Raw genomic sequence first — 24,616 nt, 5'->3', positions numbered from 1 at the left:
AATTTAAAGACTTAAAAGGATAGTTTAAGTAAAAAAGTTTGTTCCAAACTTATATAATTTTCTTTATTTTCACGTTCTTATACCAACGTGGAAGTAAGCTATTTTCTTTGATTGAGTGACAATTCGATTCATTTGACTCTTTAGCAAATAAAGGGGAGGATAACAAAATACTAAAATAATTATGATATAATGAGTTTGTAATTTCAAGCAACATAACGGAAAGTTTTTGTACAGCTAAAATAAATGGAAGCGGATGAGACATGAACATACAATGGTCACGCGCACTTTTATGTTGAGAATAAGGTGAATAACACACCTGGAATCTGCTAATTTGCATAAAATGTTTTTTTTTTTTTAAGCATTCAGGTTTCAAACATGATGACGGAAATGTGATTTATATAGGCTATTTACTATTTCTTTAATATTTATTCATGCAGTAAATGTGAATAAATCCATAGTAGGCCTAGCTTGGTCAGAAAAGGAACACTGACAATATTTGATAAGACTGTTTGCAAAAGTTTACAAAGCAATAAGTGACTTAAGCTAGGCCTTATTTGCAGTTATTTTGTTTCACACGCTAAACAATAGCCTACACTTTGTTTTCTTTGAAACTTTTCCATGGTTTAGCCTCAATAAAGACAAATACAACATCAGATAATGTGCTGAGTCATTATGACAAAAGCTTTTCCAAACACACCCATCATCTCACATACTCTTTTTCGAAGGAAGTTCAGCACTTCATCTATGAGTTCCTGAGGAGGAGACACCCGGTAACGCTGGTAAGATTCAGCGTGTGCTTTTCCCTCAAAATGTCTCTGAGCCATTTCCCCTTTCTAGAGCCGCTGTTAGTCAATCCAACAGACACAACCGGATAGCCTAATCTGAGAATCTGGCCGTGGGTTATTCATTAAAACAAGCATATAGGCGGAGTGTGTGGGGCAGGGCAAAAACCACTGACTGCTGCTGCTTCGGATTGCTTTCACAGATAAAAGCTGCCAATAATGATAGCATATCGACCAGTGCAGATCTGTGTTTGCGCTCTGGAGTGCATCAAGGGTTTCGATTTACAATGTGTTCTTGCAGCATTGAGAAATGTAGCCAATCACAGACACAACTGTTGATTTCTTGATCGCAATGTCCAATCGGAGTTGTTTAAGTTAGAATTCACTGACCACTCAAAGAGATTCATTGTACAGTCAGTTTCTTTCATTGTAACTGAACTTTAGTGAGATTGCGAGGTGGTTAAATGGCGCGGCTTTATTAATAGGCTACGGTAATATATTCGGAATTTGAATAAAACTTTTGTTTTTCATACCTGACAAACTATGTAGCCTAGTAGTAGAATAAACTCCAAAAGTTTCGGGATTGACATTAATTTCACTAATTTCACCCTCAGTGATTTGGTTCTGGAACCGGGCCAGGTCCAAACACAGGATTTGGCTGCATTAGGTAGGCTAACATGTTTTGTGAACATAGCCGCTTTAATAATACATAATTTATGGAGAGCGCTTATGAAATCTATTTAAATGTGTTTTTAAAGGGGAAGCGCATCTCTTTACCTGAAGTTGGTTCACCCCATAGACAGGTTCACCCTCCAATACAGTCGCCTTTACTGCGTTTGCGCAGTCTATAGTGCTTTTATTAGTGACAAATATACAGTATAATCGTTGAAAAGGCTATAAAACATTGAAAATGTTAGATATTTTACAATACACAGTGGTTTTGTAGGCTATGTATCAATTATGTAGTTTTTAATATTATTATACTAGTAGGCTATCATAACAAATGTAGGCCTAACACCGGAAGACAGGGTGTTGTTGTCACACTGGAAAATATGTTACTTTCACATTAATTTCAAAACACCTAGTTCAAAACTAAATAAATAAGTAAAAATAGTACAACTATTTTCTGAATTATCCCCTTATAACAAAATTCAGGCTTTTTAAGTTTAGATATGGTAGTAATATTTTGTATATTAATTTTCAACAATAGCCTACACAAAGGTATTCTTCTCAAAACAATGTAAATAAATTGCAGGTCTCCTAGTGACAACTTACCCATAAATGTAAAATAAATTAAATTAGCCTATTGTGTAATATTTGTGCTGTAGGCCTATAGTTCTTTTTATTAAATTTGTATGTGAATAACCTGACATTTTAAAAAAGAGTGCTGTAACAAATGTGACAACGAGCCCCAGTCTCTCCAACACCACGTGCCACTTCTCAAGAAGATGCAGTGAGCAGCAGGGGGCGCTATCACACAGCAGAACATGTTCAGCTACTGCCACTAGTGCACTGCACTCATTTAAACATGTACATGCACTGTACAGAGACTGTCATTGCACGTTATTTTGAAACAAAAAGTTATTACCATAAACAAACAAATACCCTTTTTTAGTTTAAATTCTGCTTCGATTATTTTCTCAAATTTGAGTGGTGTGACTAATTATTACACATCATTTGTGTAATGAATATGTTTTGAAAGAGTGGGAGAAAAAAAAAACCCTCATCAAATTAGCATGTCACAAACAATCTGCCCAGGGCAACAATGGTTGTACTAGATTAAATTTCATGCTGATTGGCTGAATAATATCATCAGCTCCGCCTACTTACTAAGCCTCTGATGACTTGTGTTTGGCTGTCAAATCTTGACGTGACAGCTGCGAGACCGTCAATAAGTCAGGAAGCTGGTCATCGGGCAGCCAATTCCCTAAGCCGCACGGGTTTAAGGGTTTTAATTATTCATTGGTCACACGTCTGGTCCATACACGAATCAATCAGACCAGCCTGTGTTTGGATGGGTTTATAGGTGTCAGGGCAGAGAGGCCTGGACCCGTGTACCTCAGCACTGCGCAGCCTTGCAGATAAAATCAATCACTGCTGATCACATCAGTATTTGCATCCACTGCCACACCTGTCAGAGAGAAACTCTCAAACAGTGAGAGAGAGAGCATACGCAAAAAGAGGATGCACTTTATTATTTGACCAGAAACACGGGCTACTTTAAACCGATTGTATAGGCGCCACAGTTGCGAGATTTGAGAATTTGAGAATTGCGGGACATAAACTCACAATTGACCCTTCGCAGGGAGCTTGATTGACAGGTGATCTGACCAATCATACTTCGCCATCCGCCATTTTGTCCGACAAAGCAGTCAGGAGAGTTAGATTAACATGGTGTGTACTGATGGTGTACTGATGGCTTTCCACGGTTAAAACAACATTCCTTCTTATGTTTATTTGAGGCTGTAAATGAACTAAAAGGAAGAGATGATCGGTTCACGAGCAGCTTTAACTGATGCTCTTCAGCGATCTGTCAGGCACATTAAAGAGCCACAAAACTGTATTTATTGTTTAAATTTCTTTTAAAAAATGACCAAATTTGAAAGGTGAAACTTTGCTTAATACGTTTAATATCAAAAGTAACCGAAAAGTACCCTGCTCTGTCCTGTCTGTCAGCGTGTTGTCAGTGTCCTCTCGCTCCGCAATGTATTTTTCACTGCGTGAAAACATGGTGTGGCGTGAGAGCGGCGTAGCTTGTCAGACATAGCGACAGTAACTAAGGGGGACGGGTCTTTGCGAACGGTCAATTGCGAGAAGTAAAGTCAGAAGTGTGAGAAAATAGTCACAATTACCTTTTTCATTTTTATTCAGTGGTGGAAACAATCTTCCATAGGTCAACGCAGCAAAATTCCTGATTGCGAGGATTTCTGTTGAAATTACTTAATTTGTAGCACAATGGTAAATGTGACTGTAAATTTCGTGTTCTGATTTATTGCAATTTAAATATTTATTCATATTTCACTGTTTATTTAACTAAACAGATTGTAATATTTTTACATTGTTTAGTTCTGAACATGTCACTTCTATGGAAGCTTGTTTCCACCACAGAAGGAAAAAAAGGTAATTGCGACTTTTTATCTCACAATTTTTTCCCCTAACTATATATCGCCCCCTTCATTATTACATTTTGCTAACATTACAGAAGAATAAACCACAGAAAAAAATGAATTGAGATAAACTCACAATTGCTACGTTTATATCTGGCAATTCAGAATTGGTAACTCGCATATATATATTCCAAAGATGTTATCTAAACTTGGAATTGCAAGAAAAAAAGTCATAATTACGAGATATAAACTCACAATTGTGAGAAAAAAGTCAGAATTGCAAGTTATAAACTCAGAATTGCAAGTTATAAACTTAGAATTGCGAGATATAAACTCAGAATTGCGAGATATAAACTCAGAATTGCGAGATATAAACTCAGAATTGCAGAAAAAGTCAGAATTGCGAGATATAAACTCAGAATTGCGAGATATAAACTCAGAATTGCGAGATATAAACTCAATTGTGGGGGGAAAAAAATCAGAATTGCAAGTTATAAACTTAGAATTGCAAGAAAGGTAGAATTGCGAGATATAAACTCAGAATTGCGAGATATAAACTCAGAATTGTGAGTTATAAACTCAGAATTGCGAGATATAAACTCAGAATTGCGAGATATAAACTCAGAATTGCGAGTTATAAAGTCAAAATTACTTTTTTTTATTCTGTGGCGAAACAAGCTTACATACACTTCTCAGTTTCTGAATTATTAAAACAATCTTTACTCTGCACAAGTACATAAACACTGACACAAAGATTGCCCACTGTACATTACAAACATTGTTCTTCTGTGATAAAAACTAAATAGATAGATAGTTATCTTGTCTGCCCCTATTAAACCTTCATATATACTGTAGGCTTAAACACAATAACTAGATTTGACTATCTTGTCCATTAAGGTTGTCTGCAAGAGGAAACATGCAAGAATGGCGTGCTTTTGTAGAAGCTTTTGCATTACATGCGTAGGCTCATTCCAGCTTGTGTCTGTAAGCTAGCGGTGTGACGTTACAAACACACTCACACACTTTATGTTATACTTTTGTTAAACCCTTTTACTCAGACTAACAGGCCTCCAAATAACAAAGCGTGTGTTTGCATTGAATGTGTCATCAATGATTTGTCATGAATGTTTTAGAGTCATCATCAGACCTTGTGTGTCAGATTCTTTCACACTGAAAGACAAAAGAGGTTATGACAACTTTACATCACCTACACAAAACAGCAATTTCACTCATAGACTTTGGCTGTAAAGAGAAAAGGTCATTTGCGTTCAGTTTTTTTTTTTTATGCTTGGAGAAAGATCAACGTCATCATTGTGAACATTGAAACAGAACAATAACTTTTATTACAAATGACTTCCGTCTTGTGCGGATGAAGAGCTATTTTCCAAATAACTTTCTCGAAGGCCAGTTTTATGAATACATTAACATCAAAACTAATGGCCAATATCCTGATGTCCTTCTGGTTATTGCTACCGGAACATTCATATCTGTACATGCACGCTCTAAAAAGTCAATAGTGCAAGAAGAGGAAATGTCTTTCTAATGAACATGCTTAGACGCTCAGGATTGGAGATTTGAACTAAGTGCTTCACTCCTAAAAATAAAGGTTCTTTATTGGCATTCATAGTTTCATGAAGAACCTTTCCATTGCACAAAAAAAGTTACTTAGAGTGAAAAAAAAGGTTCTTTAGATTTTTTTAATTTTCTTCACGTTACAGTTTTTCTCAATTGTTTACACACAAATACTTGAGACACAATGACCAATGACTACACACAATTCTCTGCATTTGGCACATTTCATGCAGAAAATCTCTTATTTTCACAAGGAACACACTGCCACTGCCTCATCACATTTTCTTTTTACTGTAAATGTCTACAGTAAATTATTCTATTGTTTTGTATGTAGACCACTGTATGTTTTTGTGTTGGGATGTACTCTGTGTACATTGTTTTTGTGGGGAAAATAAAATATATTTGTTACGGTGTATTTGTGTGTTCTGAGTATAAAAACAATATTCTCAAATATTTTACAACACACTTATGTATGTACTGTCTGTAGTAAGTGTAACACTGAACAAAAAAAGGCCTAAGTCATTATGATGAATGGAGAAGAAGTGTTTTCCATTCATCATAGTGTGTTACATTGAGCACATCAGTGTTCAACTGGTTCTTATAAATGTCTAATCATATGATGGTTTATGTGTGTCATGACTCATTTGAAAACAAAATACCATTTTGAGAGGAAATAACATTGTTTTGAATGTAAAGTTTCATTTTGCAGGAGAATTGAGGGGTTTTGCCCATTGTGTGTGTGTTTTTTGATTTGTGTGTAGAGTTCTGAGAATATGAGGCATGCTTTCAGAAAATGTGTGTAAACAATCGAGAAAAAACGCAAGAAAAAAATATGGTTCTTATAAGAACCTGAAAGCTTCACTGAAAGCTGAAACCAAAAGTGGTTCTTCTTTGGCATCGCTGCAACATATTTTGTTGATCCTGGAACAACATTCCTGTCCTAAACCCTATCCCCTCATAACTTATCCCTAAAATCAGAGGGAACTGATCGGTGAATCATCTGAAAAATGATATACCAGGGAAGAGTGTGTACCATTACTAAAAATCTAAATGCATTGTAAAACATTCAAATAAGTGTTTTGCAGCCGATGGTATAACATTGCTTATTTTATTCGAGCATCCATCCACAAAACCCATGAGAGGTTTAACGGAGAAATAAGGGTGTTGCGCACTTTAACTTTGCAATAAGCAGCGATAATTACGAGTGCTAGATTATTAAACAAATTACTCATCATCTCTTTAAACGCAATCGATTAAAGCGAAATGCGATTAAGATTTGATTGGGTTAAAATATATAAATCCTGAATCAGCCACTTGCAGGTAAATGAGGATAACGATTAGATTGCAGATGTGGTTGCTTTGATTAATGTGGGTTTGTCAATGGCCGTCTCTCCGCTGTCATCCAAACCATTATGTTCTGATTTAAGCGATGCTGCAAATTCCTCCTGATTCTCATTTACCGTCACCTCAAAGCCCAGTGCCTGACCGACCCCTAAATCTGACCTTGTTAGTATGACTGGCTCTAGAGACGTACGTGTGCGCGTGTTTGGCTAAAGAAAATAGCGTGCTGCAACATTTAAGCCCCTTTTAATTACTGCCCAACACCACATAATGACAATTAGATGAGATTCAGTGGCAAAGGCATATATCAAAGTCATTGAGGAATGGGGGAAAGAGAGATCTTTGTGCGTCATTCCTTGATTGAGAAGCCCGAATGTTTGTTCAATCATATTGAGACTGTGATTGACAGAATGCTACCAAATTTTGGACACTTTTAAACTGATGACCAGTATCAAGGGCAATGGTGTTAAGGAGCAAATTAAAGCGAGCTTATATGACAATAAATAAATAAATAAAAAATGTTCAAATGTGGCAGTTAATCAATAGTGACTTTATTGCCACAAACAATAACTATTAAAAATGCACATTATGTCAAACGCAACACATTATCAGGATTATTATGATGACAAAATCATGCAATAAACAATAACTAAACATAAAATGTAACATGCAACACTCTAATGTACATATTAATAACAAAAATAAGAAAGACAAATTGTATTTCAATAAAATATAATCATGAGGAAAAACACAGTTGTACTGATATTTAGGGCAGCTAGTATTTTTAGTTTTATTAAAAAACTATTTTAACAATTTGTTATTTACTGTAATTTAAATATAAAAGCACATGTAATGTCCCACTGAATACACTATATTTTCACCATAAATGGTGTGTGTGTGTGTGTGTGTGTGTGTGTGTGTGTGTGTGTGTGTGTGTGTGTGTGTGTGTGTGTGTGTGTGTGTGTGTGTGTGTGTGTGTGTGTGTGTGTGTGTGTGTGTGTGTGTGTGTGTGTGTGTGTGTGTGTGTGTGTGTGTGTGTGTGTGTGTGTGTGTGTGTGTGTGTGTGAGAGAGAGAGAATAGGTACATAATGAGAATAGATACATAATCACAATTTGGTAATCTGCTTTGTGATGGTGTTGAATCAAAATTTGGTAATTTCCTGCTTCTATCATTCCTATTTAAAATGTTAAAAAATATATTTTTTCTGTGGAGTGTGGCCACCTCTGCTCAAATTCACACTCATGAACTGCACGGTAGCCAATTCTTCAACTCTGAACGTTGCTCATCGCTAACATCATAATCTTGCGATGGCATTCTTAAACATGCACCAGTTGCATTATGGATACCTCAGTGTCATCTTTTTAAAGTCACATTATTCTCAAGCATTGTGTCATAAAAAAAAACTAGTTTCCTTTTGCTAATGTTGATCTATTTAGTTTCTTGCGTCTAATCCCTAAGAGGCAGCCTTGTGTGAAATAAGATAAATTGATTTTGCATTGATTTGAACTCATTCTTTTTAGTTCATTCTGGTCGTGTGTGGAGTGGGCGGATCTTTCCCTTCAGCAGAAGCAGGTGCCTAATAAATCAGGCCTAATGTTTAATGCATTCACAACCACGGTGATGGTAACGAGGTTAAACATATATTTTTCAAAAGCACTGACCTGTGCCTGCGCTCCTTTGTCATCACTTCCTCTGAAACCTTTGATCACTGCTGTTGTCATGCTGCAAAGAGAAAAGCAAATGGATTTGTTGAGAAAAGGATAAATCTTGGGTTAGTTTTGCAACCTACAATAACACTCATACCTCCTTGAATGCTTACCACCACCTCCATGCTCTGCATTATGGACAATAATGTTCTCGACATGCTTATTAAAAGTGACATGGCCGAATTCCTTGCTTTTGGAATTTAATCAAAATAACATTACTAATTGCATATATATATATATATATATTATTATTATTTTTTTCACTGTTCCAACATGCATCTCTCCTATTGATGTATCAACTTCTCAAAGTATACAGTAGGTGATCATCAATATTTAATGAGTTCCTGAACAAAGAAAAAAATCATTGCTCAAATGTTGTGCTTTTGAGTATCAACTTTATCTCAGATGTTCCAGCTTAGATCTGATCTTGGGGAACTTGATGAGAAATGTCGGAGTTCATATACTGAGATCTATGCATTTTATCATCAGAAAGAAATGTCTTTATTATCAAAATTATTTTTCTTTTCCTGAATAGACAACAATTAATGGTTCTCAAATATTTCTATTGACACAAGATTTCTCTTCTACAGTCTCAGAAGAATCTTAGCAGTGTCTCGAACTATGGCTATAGATACCAAACTAACCCAGCAAACATTCCAGCAAGCAATTTTGCGTTTAAAAGACGTCTAATAGCCGTCCAAACACAGCCCATGTCAGATGTCTAAAACAAGGCAAAATTTGGGCTGTCAGTAAAAATTTTATAGACGTCTGAACCATATCCCAGCCATATAATTTCATTTCTTTATCTAATTGATAACTAGTCTATTCTTGGGCTATGATTTAGATGTCAATTAAATTTTCACTTACAGCCTAAATTTTGACTTGTTTTAGACGTCTGGGCTGTGTCTTTTAAACGCAAAATTGCTTACTGAGAAAAGTCCGAAATCTCACTTTGAACTCTAAGGTTCTCGTAAGGAATTTCAGGGAAAACATCTGAGACAAAGTTGATGCTAATATTAAACATATAAAAACCTGAGCATAATTTATGACTGTTATCTTTTGAAACTCTGAAAGACCACCATTATCTCACATGTTTTCGGAGAAACATCTGAGAAGCAAAGCTAACTGAGGAGCCGTTTAAGGCAAGTGCACACTACAGGATTTTAAAACGTCGGGCTGAACTGTGCAGTTCACACTACATGACTTGCTCTCTGTGAAATCAGGAGTGTTCAAGTTGTTGAGCTGTTCACACCACACGACACAACGTGATTGATCCGCAACAGGAGGCAACTCACTACACGAGGTGACAACAACTCTGTCAGCCAACGATTCTATCTTGTCTTCAAACCACGTTTTATCACGAAGAAATCACGCGATAAAACGAACCGGAAATGACGCAATACAGCACGCGCGCCACTACCCAGCGAAGAAGAACACAAGTACACAACACACGAGTCTTTGTTTGAATATGGACGTCGGACAGAAATTAGTGCTGCAAACTGTTTGCGCATGATTTGCTCTGGAAAAAATAATAATAATTCCCATAGACAGTATATAAACGGTATTTTCCCAGTGACCTCAACCCATGCCTTGCTCTGATTGGCTGTAGCTCATGGCATCACATGTGGTTGAGTCGTGCGACAGCTCCAGATATCTAGCATGGTAGATATTTTTCTGGGCTCGGCGACGCGTCCGCGAGGCGTCTGCGAGCGTCTTTGATGCGTTGTTGGCTCTTTCATACTAACAGATTGGCGAGCGTTCATCGGCCGCTAATCCCCTGCGATTTGCACGCGATAACAACCCGACCTGTCGGCGAGCTCAACGATTTGCAAATCGGGCTTAAATCGGGCTTAAAATCCTGTAGTGTGAACTAGGCATTACATGACACCGTTTTTTAAATAACTTTTTATGTGTTTTGGCTGTTCATTTACACGCCAACAGTGTTTTGGGGACCTGAAAATGCTATCTTTTGAAAGTTTTAAAGTTCAAGTTTTTGAAAACGACAACGTTAATGTCTCAGTGTATACTAAACTGCAAAAACGCAAATTTGTGAAAACGATGACACCATGCACATGTATATAACATGTTCAATAGGCGCATAGTTTTTCTTTACAATGTGACATCGCCAACTACTGGCCTGGCAGCATAATACAGCGGTTTTAGTTGTTTTCGAGGATTCGTTGTTGTCATGCGACAAACGAAAAGGAAAAACTTTCCATTTTTAGCATATCGTTTTCATGTAAAAATATCCTGAGATGATACAGAGAGACCAGACATAACAAAGTTCTCACACTATTCTTCTGGCCCAATCACTTTACCCTATTAGCAAAATATCTCTGGTGCGTTCAGATTGCACTCAATCGCCACTCATTGTATGCTCTAAAACGCATTTATTTGCAAAATTGTGAGTACATTTTCTGTCATTTACAGGAATTTAATATGAAGATTATGCAAAGTAACATTTATCTTTTTCAAACTGTGAAAGCAAATAAGGCATAGCAGGCACATACTGCTATGAACATAGATAGCCAATCTATCGATTTAATATGCGTCATATGGCTAAATGTGTCATAAATTCCTATAGCTACCACCATTTTCACAGTCAACACTACAATGGGAAAACATATTTTTAAATGTATCCACTTGGGGTAAATCCACTTAAAAAAAGATACATTTTCACAGAACAAAAACACCATTAAAGTGTAGATGGAAGGCCAAAATGCCGATTAAAATGTTTTCAAATGTCTCCAGATTATGTAGCCTCATTGCTGTCTAGAACAATTGTTTTGTATTGCTCCATTATTTACAAAGCTGAGTTGAATCATCAGCTCTTTAGCAAATAAATGCATGAATTGAACTTCGGCCTGTCAGACATTCAGTACAAAAAAAATTGCAGTGTCGAGTTGAGAACCACTGGTGTTGAGCATTCTCCAACCTCTTTAATAAGCGAGTTGAATCTCTAACAGCACCAGGTTTTGGTCAAATCAGGAGTGAATGTTGATCTAAGAGCAGAATTCTGTTCCATATCTACAAGTATGATCTTGTTAAGAGGTTTGGAATCCGCAGTCTGGTCCTGGATCAGTGCTGAGGGAACACGCTGGGTGAGGATAGCTGATGGCAGACAGCTGGAATGCCATTAGTTGTGACCCGACTGCTGGCAGCTCATCAAACCATCCACCGGGGCACCCGAGTGAAGGGGTTGCCATGACGACCGCTCCTCCGTTACATAACCTGCGACTGGAGGAAAATGGAGACCCGGAGCGAATGGAGGTTTCAGGCTTACAGTGTGGTTCGAGTTTGCCTGAGGGAGTTATTGCTGTGCGAAGAGAGGTGTGATGGCAACTGTGTAGAAAATACACTCAGCATGAGAGGATATACTATAGAGCACCAAAGTCCAAAAGCATCTCTCCCCACATAAAGTTAGTTTAGTAGAAAAATTATTTTACTAACCATAAATAAAACACACTTTTTTTTTCTTTTTTTTTTTCTTTTTTTTTTTACAAGGGATGGTCATTTAGGATACCTTACTAGTACAGGGGTTGGACCCCATTTTGCCTTCAGAATAGCCTTAATTCTTCGTGGCATGGATTCAACAAGATGCTGGAAACATTGCTCAGAGATTTTGGTCCATATTGACATGATAGCATCATGCGATTGCTGCAGATTTGCCGGCTGCACATCCATGATGCGGATGTCCTGTTCCACCTCATCCCAAATGTGCTCTATTGAATTGAGATCTGGTGACTGTGGAGATCATTTGAGTTTAGTGAACTCATTGTCATGTTCAAGAAACCAGTTTGAGAGGATTTGAGCTTTGTGGCATGGTGCTTTATCCTGCTGGAAGAAGCCATTAGAAGATGGAAACACTGATAAAGGGATGGACACGGTCAGCAACAATACTCAGGTCGGCTGTGGCGTTTAAATGATGCTCAATCGGTACTAAGAGGCCCAAAGAGTGCCAAGAAAAATCGCCCACACCATTTCACCGCCAGCAGCCTGAACCGCTGATACAAGGCAGGATGGATCCATGCTTTCATGCAGCAGAAATGAAAACTCATCAGACCAGGAAACATTTTTCCAATCTTCTTTTGTCCAATTTTGTAGAGCCTCTGCAAATTGTAGCCCTTTAGTTTCCAGTTATTAGCCGACAGGAGCGCCACCGGTGTGTCTTCTGCTGCTGTCCATCTGCTTCAAGGTTCGACGTGTGTGTTGTGTGTTCAGAGATTCTCTTCTGCAGACCTTGGTTGTAGCGAGTGGTTATTTGAGTTACTGTTGCCTTTCTATCAGCTCGAACCAGTCTTGCTATTCCCCTCTTACCTCAGGCATCAACAAGGCATTTCCACCCACAGAACTGCAGCTCACTATATATTTTCTCTTTTTCGGACCATTCTCTGTAAATCCTAGAGATGTTTGTGCAAAATCCCAGTATAGATCAGCAATTTCTGAAATACTCAGACCAGCCCGTCTGGCACCATCAACCATGCAACATTCAAAGTCACTTAAATCACCTTTCTTCCATTCTATTGACATTCTATTGTGGTTTATAACATGTGCTCTCAAATGCAAGACGTATTGCTCTTAAAGGGTTAAATATTTGCCATAATTTAACAGCTCAAGTTAGTGCTAGATGATTTAAATCTTAAAATAGGCGGACACAACTAAATATCCAATAATAGACTTTACTAATAAGTAGATGCATAAATAAACACATTAATATAGATTGATAACCAATATACTTCACCATACAATCATCATCCACTTTCAACGTATTAAAAGGCAGAGCCTAGTCATTCTGCAAGACATCTCCTATAAGATTCCACAGGGGGGAAAAAAAAGAATATGAGTAGACAGTGGCAAAATTTTCCATTTTTGGGTGAAGTATCTCTTTAAGCTTGTCTTGTGAGACATCCACAGCTTTTGCACTTTGGCAAAGGCATTCTGTTCAAGCAACTGTTGCCATGAGATCTGCTTACGAGCACTCTCTTTATTCGCATTAGCAATACAAAAGCCTTTCAGAAAACTGTGACAGATGCACACTCATCAATTAAAGCTCTGCCCGCTCAGCATTTGCTACATCCAGTCTAGACTCACTTGAGACACGTTCCTCCACCGCTTTTACCGGCCATTCTTCAGGATTAACCGAGACAGGCCCTGTTGGCCGCTTCTCCTCTTTTCCACATTCTGACCGTGCTCCAGTTTTGCCGGAGATTATTCAAGTCACACGCAACCTGTCCATTTCCAGGGCATCTGTCACGGAGTAAGATGCAGCCTTGGTCATTGGGAGATTGATGGGTGGTCTGGGACCTCAGGGGCCTGAATTAATTTTTAATGGCTGCCACATTGCATCCACCTTCCTTTGCACACACCCACCAGTACTTAAAAGCAAAACCGATGGCTCAGCCCTTTTGCGGTGCAACAGAGGCCAGGATGCTGCAGGTGCTTAGCACGTGTTGATGAGTGGGTGTTTGCTTATTTACTAGGGCACATATGCTTTTGTGGAGGGTAGTTAGGCATGGAAAGAAGATTTTCCTTTGTTTGAACGCTCCATGTTGTATAAACTCCCATACCACCCCCTCCGATATGTTGCACAGTCCAAGATTTACTATACATTGATTAGATTTGAATTCGACTGGAAAATGTGATATGATGATGATTACAATAACCAGCCCTCCTACAAAGAAATGCCAATCTTTCCTCATTTAAAAGACATTATAAGACTGAACTCTCCTGAAAGCTTCTTATGCTGTGTTTATGGACATCATAATAATGTATTATTACTTTACAGTAGTAACGATAACTGATGTAACTACAGTATTTTGGTATATAAACTACCTAGCAACACTACTAACATGCGTGTACACAGCAAAATGTTTCAAACCATCATAACACTTAAGCAAACCACATAACAGCCACCAAAAAGCCCTAGCAATTCCCTAGCAAATAAATGGCATGTTAAAAACCACTCAGAACACTCTAGCAACATGCTAACAATCACATAAAATACCCTAGCAAATGCAAAGCAACACAAAAAAAGCAACCACATAGCACTTCACACAGTGAAGCTGCATCGTGAAAACACTCTGAATTCTCAAACAACCATAGCAAAACCCTAGCAACCACACCGAACACCCTAGCAACCACACAGAACACCCTAGAGGCTGGATTGCAACATGCTAAAAAAAACATTCAGAATTCTTAAAGTCGGCATTAAATGGAAGTTGTGATCGTGTTTTCTTCCCTATTGTGACGTATATCTGAAAAATTATGATATGCAAGGATAAATAATTTATATAAAAAACACTGCAATATTCCTTAATAATCCATTTTGATGTCATAGTGACAACCACCTGGCAATGCCCAAGCAACCACATATAATGCCCTAACATCCACGTTCAGTAGAAAGTTACAATTAAACCACACAGAACATCTTAGCAACCGCATAGCAACCAACTCAACATTCCCAGAAAGTGTACAAATCCATAATTGTTCATTAATTTAAACAATAACTTAAATAAAAGACTTTAATAACAACGACTAACATGGTAGTCGTTTTAAGCGTTGTTCATCATTTCCTTTATGTTGTTTTCACCTCCAAAATACAACCAAAAAGAAACATTTTATATGAACTGACAGAGATAGGCCTATAATAAAGAGAAAGAAAACATGATAACTCTATAGATCTGAGGGAAATTAAGGAGTATATCTGTGTTTTCTTGTCTCCCTCACTCTCTTTAAAAGGAAAAGAACGGTATAGAGCAGGGTGGTGGAAATAAAACGTGTGGCGAAATATTTGAAATTGGACAGAGAGGCTATTAAGGCTCTGCTGACAAGCTTCTTTTACGACGCTGCTATCAAACCATCTGCTATTTTCCAGTCAATTAAACCATTATAGGATTTGAGATCAATTAATCTCGTCAAGTAATAGCTTTATATCCTTGTTTGCTTTCTTATAGCCCAATATTTTTGTGTACTATGTCACAACGAGGCAAAAAAGTTAATGGTCTGTTGCTTCTCTTTTCATTATTTGCTTTGTATTTGGCTCTCGTCATGATTTGTGCGAGTTTTTTCCCCTACACATCACACTTAAAAGCAAACAACAACAGAGCCAAACTGACTCTCTCTAAATAGAGTTTATGATCTCCATCAAACACGTTCACACAGGACGCCCAGATAGCAATTCAACATTCAGTATATAAAATGTCAACACTTGCAAATAAACTTTGAGAGTGACAGCAACAAATTTGTTGGCCACATGAGAAAACATGACAGAATAACAATAGATTAGTATGATTATGCATAATTTTATAGGTATTAAATATACAAATCCCTCTAGAAAAATCAAGTGTATGCCAGAAGCAGTTTTGAGCCATGATAACTGCTCTAAGCTGGTAAGCTGACAGACCAACTAAGGTTTTCAAGCTTTTGGTAGTCGACCTGGTCATACCAGACTCTTGTACATTTAATTTGTACAGAATCTATAAGATCTGCCATAACCAATCGCTAACGTTTGGTCGTGACGAAACTTCAACTCAAACTAGCGCACGACCTCAACGTCGTCGTTTTCAGCCACTCCCTCTGTTTGCTGATTGGACCGTTAAAAAAATTACCAACGCAACGCAAACCCAGACGGCGTACTGAAGGGAAATTAAAATTGAGCGGAAGTAGGAGGGTGGAGCCAGGCTATACTCAGGCTATACTTTTATTTTATTTTATTAAAATAAAAATTATAATAAATGTTAGCTTTAGATCCCTAGGTAGGCAGATATAATCTAATACATGGATTTATAACAGTAATATACCACAACTGAGAGTATTTCTCCTCCTGTTAGTGGATTTCTTCCTGACATTGGCTATTGATCTGAAGATGATCTGCATTCAATAGGTCATACAGCTGGATCTTTGTCTACACTGACAGTCCTTCATGATGCATTAGTCCTTAAGCACACATAATACTGAGCGTCTGCAGATTTCCAATGGCAATGTTCACTCTACAGGTGAAGACAGAATCTATATGCTCTGCAAACATTGTTTAAAATAAAAAGTCTCACAAAGCCAGACTATCAGAAAGTCTCAGTGTACTGCACATTATTACCCCTAAACAAAAATTCTGTCATCACTTCTCACCTTCATGTTGTTCAAAACCCACAAGACGGTATTTTTTGTTGTATTTCTCATTCTTTTTAATGCATTACATTAAATATAAGAAAAGAAAACAATAGAAAAACACCAGTCAGAATGAATCATTCACTATATCCACATTATTATTCACTGAAAACCACTGTGACAGGAGTCAGTGAGAGATTCGGATGAGCCTGATTTGTGAACGAATCATTCAGGCTGGTTTTGTGACTCATTGAAAAGATCCAACGGAGAAGGAATTATGAATTGGACATCACTATTTCTCACATGAACAGGCAAGGATGGCTAGGGCTGTGATTACCATATTCATTCACGATGGCTGTGAAGACTGATGTGGTAGCAAAATGCAATGCAAAATGAAGTTAAACCACAATACTTGGCTCATTCATATCTGCCTCTGTCCCTCTCCTCGTCCAGGAGTCTAATGCAGTTATTGCTCACATCATCAATGTCCAGTGTCAACAACATCCCTCTGTCTCTCTCTTTCCACTGCTTCAGAGACCCCTTCCCTGACCCTGCTGTAATTGAATTAAAGCCACATTAAACAGAATAAATAGGCTTGGATTTAATTATCCGCTGACGAAGGCCACAGGGTTTCTGAGACACGTGTTCTCTGTTTAACTCCTGCGCTGCGTGGTGCGTGCTTCAGAAGAGCTGGAGAGGACGGAGCTCTGCTGCTTGAATCAATGCTTTATGTGATCAAGGCCAAATGTGAATTTTACAATTGCATGTGAATACTGTGTTGAAGTATTACTAAGTCAACATTAAATCAAAAGTGACCCAATATACTCTCAATACATGTTCCTGGGGGTCTTACACTACCATTCAAAAGTTTGAAAATTTATATTTTGTTTTTGAAAGGCGTATCCTATGCTCACCAAGACTGAATTTAGTAAACAATAATATTGTGAATTATTCAAATTTAAAAGAACTGTTTTCAATTTGAATATATTTTAAAACATTATTTATTTTGATGGTCCACTTAGTATACGTAACTAAGTAACTTTGCAACTGTTAAAGGAACACTCCGACTTTTTGGGACTTTAGCCTATTCAACTTATCCCCCAGAGTTAGATAAGTCCATACATACCTTTTTCATCTCCGTGCGTGCTATAAGTCTGTTTGACGCACCCACCGCTAGCCTAGCTTAGCACAAAGACTGGATGTAAATGGTTGCAGCTAGCATACTAATCCAAATAAGTGACAAAATAACGCAAACATTTTCCTATTTACATGTTGTGATTTGTATAGTCACAGAGTGTACAAAAAAACAAAGTCACATGAGACACAGACATATTTTAACTGTATAAATACTGGGAACTATATTCTCTGAAGGCGAAGCACTGCTACTTGGGCGAAGTGATAACCGCAGCGCACCTGAGACGCGCTCTGAACGAACTCTCTGCTCCTAACCACGGCGCGTCTCAGGTGCTGCGGTTATCACTCCGCCAAGTAGCAGTGCTTCGCCTTCAGGGAATATAGTTCCCAGTATTTATACGGTTAAAATATGTCTGTGTCTCATGTGACTTTGTTTTTTTGTACACTCTGTGACTATACAAATCACAACATGTAAATAGGAAAATGTTTGCGTTATTTTGTCACTTATTTGGATTAGTATGCTAGCTGCAACCATTTACATCCAGTCTTTGTGCTAAGCTAGGCTAGCGGTGGGTGCGTCAAACAGACTTATAGCACGCACGGAGATGAAAAAGGTATGTATGGACTTATCTAACTCTGGGGGATAAGTTGAATAGGCTAAAGTCCCAAAAAGTCGGAGTGTTCCTTTAACTCTCATTAGTATAGTATACCGGTAGTCTGTTAGATGTTTGGGTTGGGGTTAGTATAATAAGTTGACATGTTGCAAAGTAACTTATAATCAGTAATGTATGTGGGTGCACAATCAAAATAAAGTTTTAGCAGATATTAAGCAGACTTCTAATACTCTAATGAGAGATATACATGCCGGATAATTGCAAAGTTACATATAGTTAGTAGTACTGTATGTCTAAAGTGGCCCATTGAAATAAAGCTTCTTTTTTTTTTAGCATTATTAATGCTGATTTAACAACAGATATAACAATAGAGATGTTGAAATGCTTAACTTTTACTTTCCACATTCCCTTTAAAAAGTCTCCTTAAAGTGTGATGTTTCAGGAGGGGAACAGTCCCAACACAATCCTCCTTTCAGTTTTTGCTACATACATGGATGATCATAGAGAAGAAGAGGGATTTTTTATTTTTTTTATCATCAGACTGGCATTAAAGGAGGGAACTGAACTATATCTAGAGACCATTAGTCTTTAAGTAAGACTCATGACTTATAAGCATATAATAAGCATCCACCTATAAAACACCCTATAAACGTACTAAAAAGAGGAAGAAGATGATGATGATGATGATGAGCACAACAACAATTAATTTAACAAAATACCCCTTCATATTAGGGCAGGGGCAGCTATTAAAAGAATGCTAATGCTTTAGAATAAGATCTCCAATCCAAATAGGCATGAAATACAGAAAAGGCCCAAACACTGTGAAGATGAAAAAGACAACAACAAAGCGAATGTGAGAGAGAGAGAAAAAGAAGAAGAAAAAAACACGACCTCCAATGCAAAATTATTTGTAATATTACATGTTACTGTATTGGTTCAGCTTAACACATTCAGTCACTATTTTAAGAAAGGAAAGTGGGATATATAAATATGCTACTTGGTGTGTCAGTTTTAAACCCACAGCATTGAGTAATTTTATTGTAAAAGTTATCATTGAAAATAATAGTATGTCCGTACTATTATTGCTTAATTAAATCCATTTATTAAATTTCTGTGATTCAGGTTCTGATTCTGTGGGTACCTATAAAACAAACACAGTTAGGAAGAAGTAGCGCTGGTCTAATTTATATCAGCAAATGTCCAAACCAATAAAATAATCAGAAGGGTTATTAGTTGATTAAATAACCTTGTGTAACAGAGTTTTAAAAAGGAAGGTTCCTTTAATTAAGCAAGCATTGCAATGAAAAGCAGATGACTGTGTAAAAAATGCATGTACCGTAGATCGATTCTGGCATCAGATGAGCTTCTATTCAATGAGTAGAACAGTGAGATCTGAAGAGCAAGCCTAAATATTTCAACAAGTCTATCTAAGTGCTTGGAAAAGTGTTAAAGAAAAGGGTAAAGAAAATAGTTGATTCCACTTCAATCAGCTCTCGGGTTCAGTGTTGGCCGTGGCTGTTCTGTGTCGTAGGCCAAAAACAGAGATTGAAATTCACAACGAGACAATGAGCAGCTGAAAGACACTGTTGATGGGGGGATGACGGCACCCGTTTCACTTTAACCTGGTGACCTCATGTTCACTCACAAACTACAGCTCCTCAGTATTCAACACAAGGAGATTTTCCCAAGTGAAAGGAAGCAGTGTTTAAGTACACCATTCTTTTTACTAACTACACTACACCTGGCCCATTTCCAATTTAGTGGGAGTCTGCAATTAAAAAAAATATAGAGTCAAAAGTACCTGAACTCCGTAACCTACTTGTGTTGAATGGTGTTGGATATTTTTATAGAAGGCTATGCCAAGCTCAGACATGTATTATTACCTTGATTATTGATGGCTAGAAAATGAACAGGTTGGGAATAAAGAGCTAAAGTTGGCCATTAACGCACTGCGGGAAATTAAATCAAGTGCGTTTAGCATTCAAAATGCTGTGATGATGTCATCATGATATTTGCATATTGAATTGTGATTGGTCTTTTTACTTCCATATAACCATATATAGTAGGGATAACCATATATAGTAGGGATAACATTATTCTGTACAACTGTTAACTTCCATTTTACAAATTTAAGTGGATTCAATTAATAAGTTGTGACTGTTAAACAATGACTCTCCATAATGTTTATCCACCGCATCACAATACAGTTTAGAGCTGGTAATCAGAAGGTTGCAAGTTCAAGCCCTGTCAGGAGCAAACCATGACCCATCACCATTGTGGCTTTGAGTAAAGCACTTGACCAGGTTCTTCCACGGGGATTGTCCATGTAACATGAGTGCTTAAGTAGCTCTGGAGAAAACCTCTGCTAAATGACTTGTTACTTGCGACTCTGTCCAGCTTTGTATGATTGGAAGCATGTTGATAAATTTATGAAAGTTATGATCAACAGATAACAATGAACAGCTCCAGCCAGGTTCTTTTTGATAATGATAATTTACAATTAACCTTAAAGTCAGCATGAAATGAAAATTTACCCTATCAAATTTTAAATGGATAAATAGATGGATTTTTTAAAAATCCAATTAAAATCACACTTTAGGACTGTTCACACCAAAATGAATAACTATAAAGGTGACAATAACTATCTTAGCATCCAGACCAACCCACAGTAATGTTCTGTTTCTCTTTTTCTAAATGCTCAATCTCTTTAAAGCCAGGAAAAAGTTCTGATTTGCTCGTTCTGAAATCATTCATGAAATGTGAATCATCCATCTGTGTCATTTCTGGTATGTGGTGTGGACTTTGCTATTCTCATAGAATTTAAAAGCTTATTATTGTTAATGTCTTAGTTGTGAACGGCTTTTTGGACTATGATCAGTTCTCTGAATTTGACTCAACTGTGCTCTGATTTAGAGAAAAAAGTGAATATAAAATCAATCAAAATGCAATAAAAGCTCAGTTTCAGTGTTCGTTTTATTTACCTGTAAAGCACTATTGTGTGCGCCTTAATTAACTTCCAGTCCTAGTGTTTTTCTAACTGCTGTCATTAAACTGAGTTTTGTATTTGTTTAGGCAGGTGCATTTAGAATGAAAACACAGACCCTCAGGGGTCCTTTGCGGATGAGGTCGCCCACCACTGGCCTGGAGAGTGAAACCTGATCTCATCGCATCTCTCGTCTCTATCAGCCCACCCAGAATCCTCCTCTGCTCACTCAGCACAATCCTGCGCTGCTGAATTACCATTTGAGGGAGCAAAGGCCTGTGCTCTAATGAAGAGAGACAGCCACTGTCATAGCGTAGTATAAACCCCACTGAAACACTCACCTCCCTGGAGAGAGAGACTAGCACTTTCAGGGCCTCGGAGAAATGATCTCCGAGTCCCGGTCACCCATTTTTCTTCCCCTATAATAAGAGAAAAGAGAGAAAAGGGAGAAAACGAAAACTTCACTGCCCTCTAGATCCCTTTATGGAGAGGACCGAGCTGAAATCTAGGGCAGCTTCATTGATTTCCAGGCTGCTGTATTATTAGCCGTTGCGGCAAAGGTGATATGAGAGGTTCAACTAATATCCTGTATACCCGACGGTTGGGGAAAGGGGGAAAGGCTTAGACGGCCCTGCTCTCTCAATGATAACCGCTGGCTTTGGTGTGCAGCTGCCGTATTGGATTGCAAACCCTTTCAGCGTTGTCCGTCTCTCAGGGGAAGTGTTGGGAGGCGTGAGCCTGCCAGGCTGGCTAAATAAGATAAGGGAGTCATTGTATGCGGCCGTCAACAGTTGCATGCTATCAAATATTCATGGGTCACTGCCAATTCTTAAGTAAACAGGCCAATTTGTTCTGGAAGACGTGCGTTAAGATACGTCGAGGCGATAGAGGTTGCACCCCCGGGATCCCCCTTGCGCCTGCCACAAGGTTCCCCGGCATCTCCCGCAGACCTATTAGCATCGCGGCCCATTCCGGTCAAAAGCAAAAGCTGAATGGGCATGTTTCATGCTAATAGAGGGCGCCGGAATAGACAGATTTTCCATTAAGTCTCAAGATAGGTGATGGAGTGAAAAGAAACAGAGAGCAGGGCAGATAATCTGTCGAACCTGAATGGAGGGGGCGGCTTGCTTGGGTAACCGATCTATTGAAACAAGGGCTGAAAGAACCTTCGGCGTGGTGGATAGGAGCTTTTCAGAGAAGCCGCATTGCCAGGAAAGTTATGCTTGGACGAGGATGTTAACGCTAGCAGCGCAACAACACACAAGTGACTGGCGACTTGAATATGCTTGGCAGGAACAGACATTTATCAGATTGAAAATGGGAGCGGAGAGACCACCTCAAGAAAATCGTCTCAGAAATTGTATTTCCATACGTCTGTTCGAGCTTCGGCCCATAAAACCAGGGTCCCTGAAGCAGCAGTGTTATTTCCAAACTAATCACCTCACATCTTTAGGAGATTATGGCCTCGGTCGGTGCGCCGCAAATGCCTCAGCGGGTGCAAAGTTGACAAACTGTTGCGGCATATTTTTTTATGGAGGCGGTAAATACGGCGGGATTCGTTTGATTCTCGAACTCCCTGCACTGCTGCACCCTGGGGGTTAGAAACGAAAGATGAGCCGAGCTAGCTGACTGAAACAATTCGGAATAAAAAAATAGCCATAAAACGCTCAGCTATAAAACTGCCCATCAGTTTGCGAATGGGTCCCTGTGGGGCAGTTCAGCCGGTGACAGCGGTGGGCTCCGAGTTGGAAGCTGAGCGGGTGGCGAGGAAATTAGGTCAGTGCCAGCAAAGCGTAATGGGAATTGGAGGAGACAAAGGAGCGTCCGACGACCACAGACTGGCCGCTAGTAAACTGGCCAAGAGAAACTCTGGGGAATTAATCACGGCACGTCCGGAATATTGAGTGTGACATTCCGCATTTACCTCACAGCGACAGGGAGAGGGAGAGGAAGATAACACAGATAATGGAGCAGGAAGTTAGAAGGCTGTAAAAGCCAAAATGCATTCAGAAGAGACGGATACGGGCAAGACTACGCCGTCTGGATAATGAGAGCTCTGCAGATGTGAATGTCAAATGCCTTGATTCGGTGGGAATCCATGTTGTGTCTGATTACTGCAGCGGGTTGAATCCTCGATTTGTCTGGGGAAGCGGGAAACAAAATGAAACAGTGATATTTATTAATTCATAATTATAAGAAAATATGCATTGTCAGATTGTAAGAGAGAAAACATTTGCACAGCTCCAATGAAAACAATCATGGAAATTTTAAATGACTTGAATGGAACTCAAGAAAACGTGCACAAAGTAGTTTAATGTGCAGTAAACACTGGCAATGTTTAATTCATATCCTTAAACATGCTCGCTGTTTACTCGTCAGCTAATTAAATCCTGCTGACATGCTGGTTTGTATAATAGCTATGCATTATTTTCTGCAAAGGTATTATCACCAAGTTTAAGTCCTCTAATTTGCATACATGATGAAATTATAATGAATTTTAAATTGGTTATGAATGAGTTTGAAATGTTGTCTCCAAGGAGAGAAAGCAGATTTTTTTTCCCGTTTTGCTGTTTCCATGCCAGTAAATGCTTAACCAGTACAAAAACATGCTGCTCTAAAGTCTGCATCATTTAAATCTAACAATAAATATTAGCTTTAATATTTGTGTATTTACAAAAATGAATTTAACGAATTCTCACACTCAAAGTTGTAATCTGGAACCAGAGAAAAAAAAAATTACTAAAAATAAACCATGTTCCTGGATCAACTTTATTGTTCCTGGATCAAAATTCCATTCAACCAATCAGATTTGAGGGACAAGTTTACAGTTTATGTCAAGTTTAGGCTTACAACCAGGGTTTGGAGCTTTTACATCAGTGTTGTACATCAGTAATTTTAGAGATAACTTATGGGTAGGGTTAGGATATGGTTAGGAGTAAATTTTTGGACAGGAATGTTGTTCCACAATCAACAAAATATGTTGACCCCTGAAACATGATTTCAACGGAGGTAATCTTTAAAAGACAAGTTCTGTATTTTACACTTAAAGCCCTGTTTTCAGATCGTTTCTGATGAAATAGAACGGTTAAGTTAAAAATTTGGACAGATGCTGCTGTCCCGAGAATTTTAGGTTTATTTCGCTTTTAGGCTTATTTCGCTTAATGTGTTTTAGGAAGGAATGTTCCAGTGCACATAGACAACCATTGTGGGGGTGGGGGGGAAAGCGAAATAAACCTAAAATTCTCGGGACAAGAGCATGTGTCCAAATTTTAA

At 38.2% G+C, this 24,616-nt stretch overlaps 1 protein-coding gene across 7 annotated transcripts in view; it reads right to left on the bottom strand.

Annotated features, from left to right (window-relative positions):
- LOC307000983 (putative methyltransferase) overlaps positions 1-24,616 on the bottom strand; it is an 82,492-nt gene that overhangs the window by 2,262 nt on the left and 55,614 nt on the right. For 5 of the 7 annotated variants that reach the window (XM_079617038.1, XM_079617034.1, XM_079617039.1 and 2 more), the window contains one exon: positions 8,465-8,525. In XM_079617038.1, the coding sequence (XP_079473164.1) occupies positions 8,465-8,524 (60 nt within the window). In that variant the 5' untranslated portion in view covers position 8,525. Of the gene's footprint in view, positions 1-713; positions 1,132-8,464; positions 8,526-23,422; positions 23,485-24,616 lie in introns of those variants that run through there. The other 2 variants (XM_079617035.1, XM_079617033.1) reach the window with 2 other exon arrangements.

Source organism: Phoxinus phoxinus, assembly GCF_949152265.1.
Source record: "Phoxinus phoxinus genome assembly, chromosome: 6".
In the NCBI taxonomy this organism is placed as follows: domain Eukaryota; kingdom Metazoa; phylum Chordata; class Actinopteri; order Cypriniformes; family Leuciscidae; genus Phoxinus; species Phoxinus phoxinus.
Note: the sequence above shows the minus strand (reverse complement) of the source record. Positions and strands in the feature narration are given on the sequence as shown.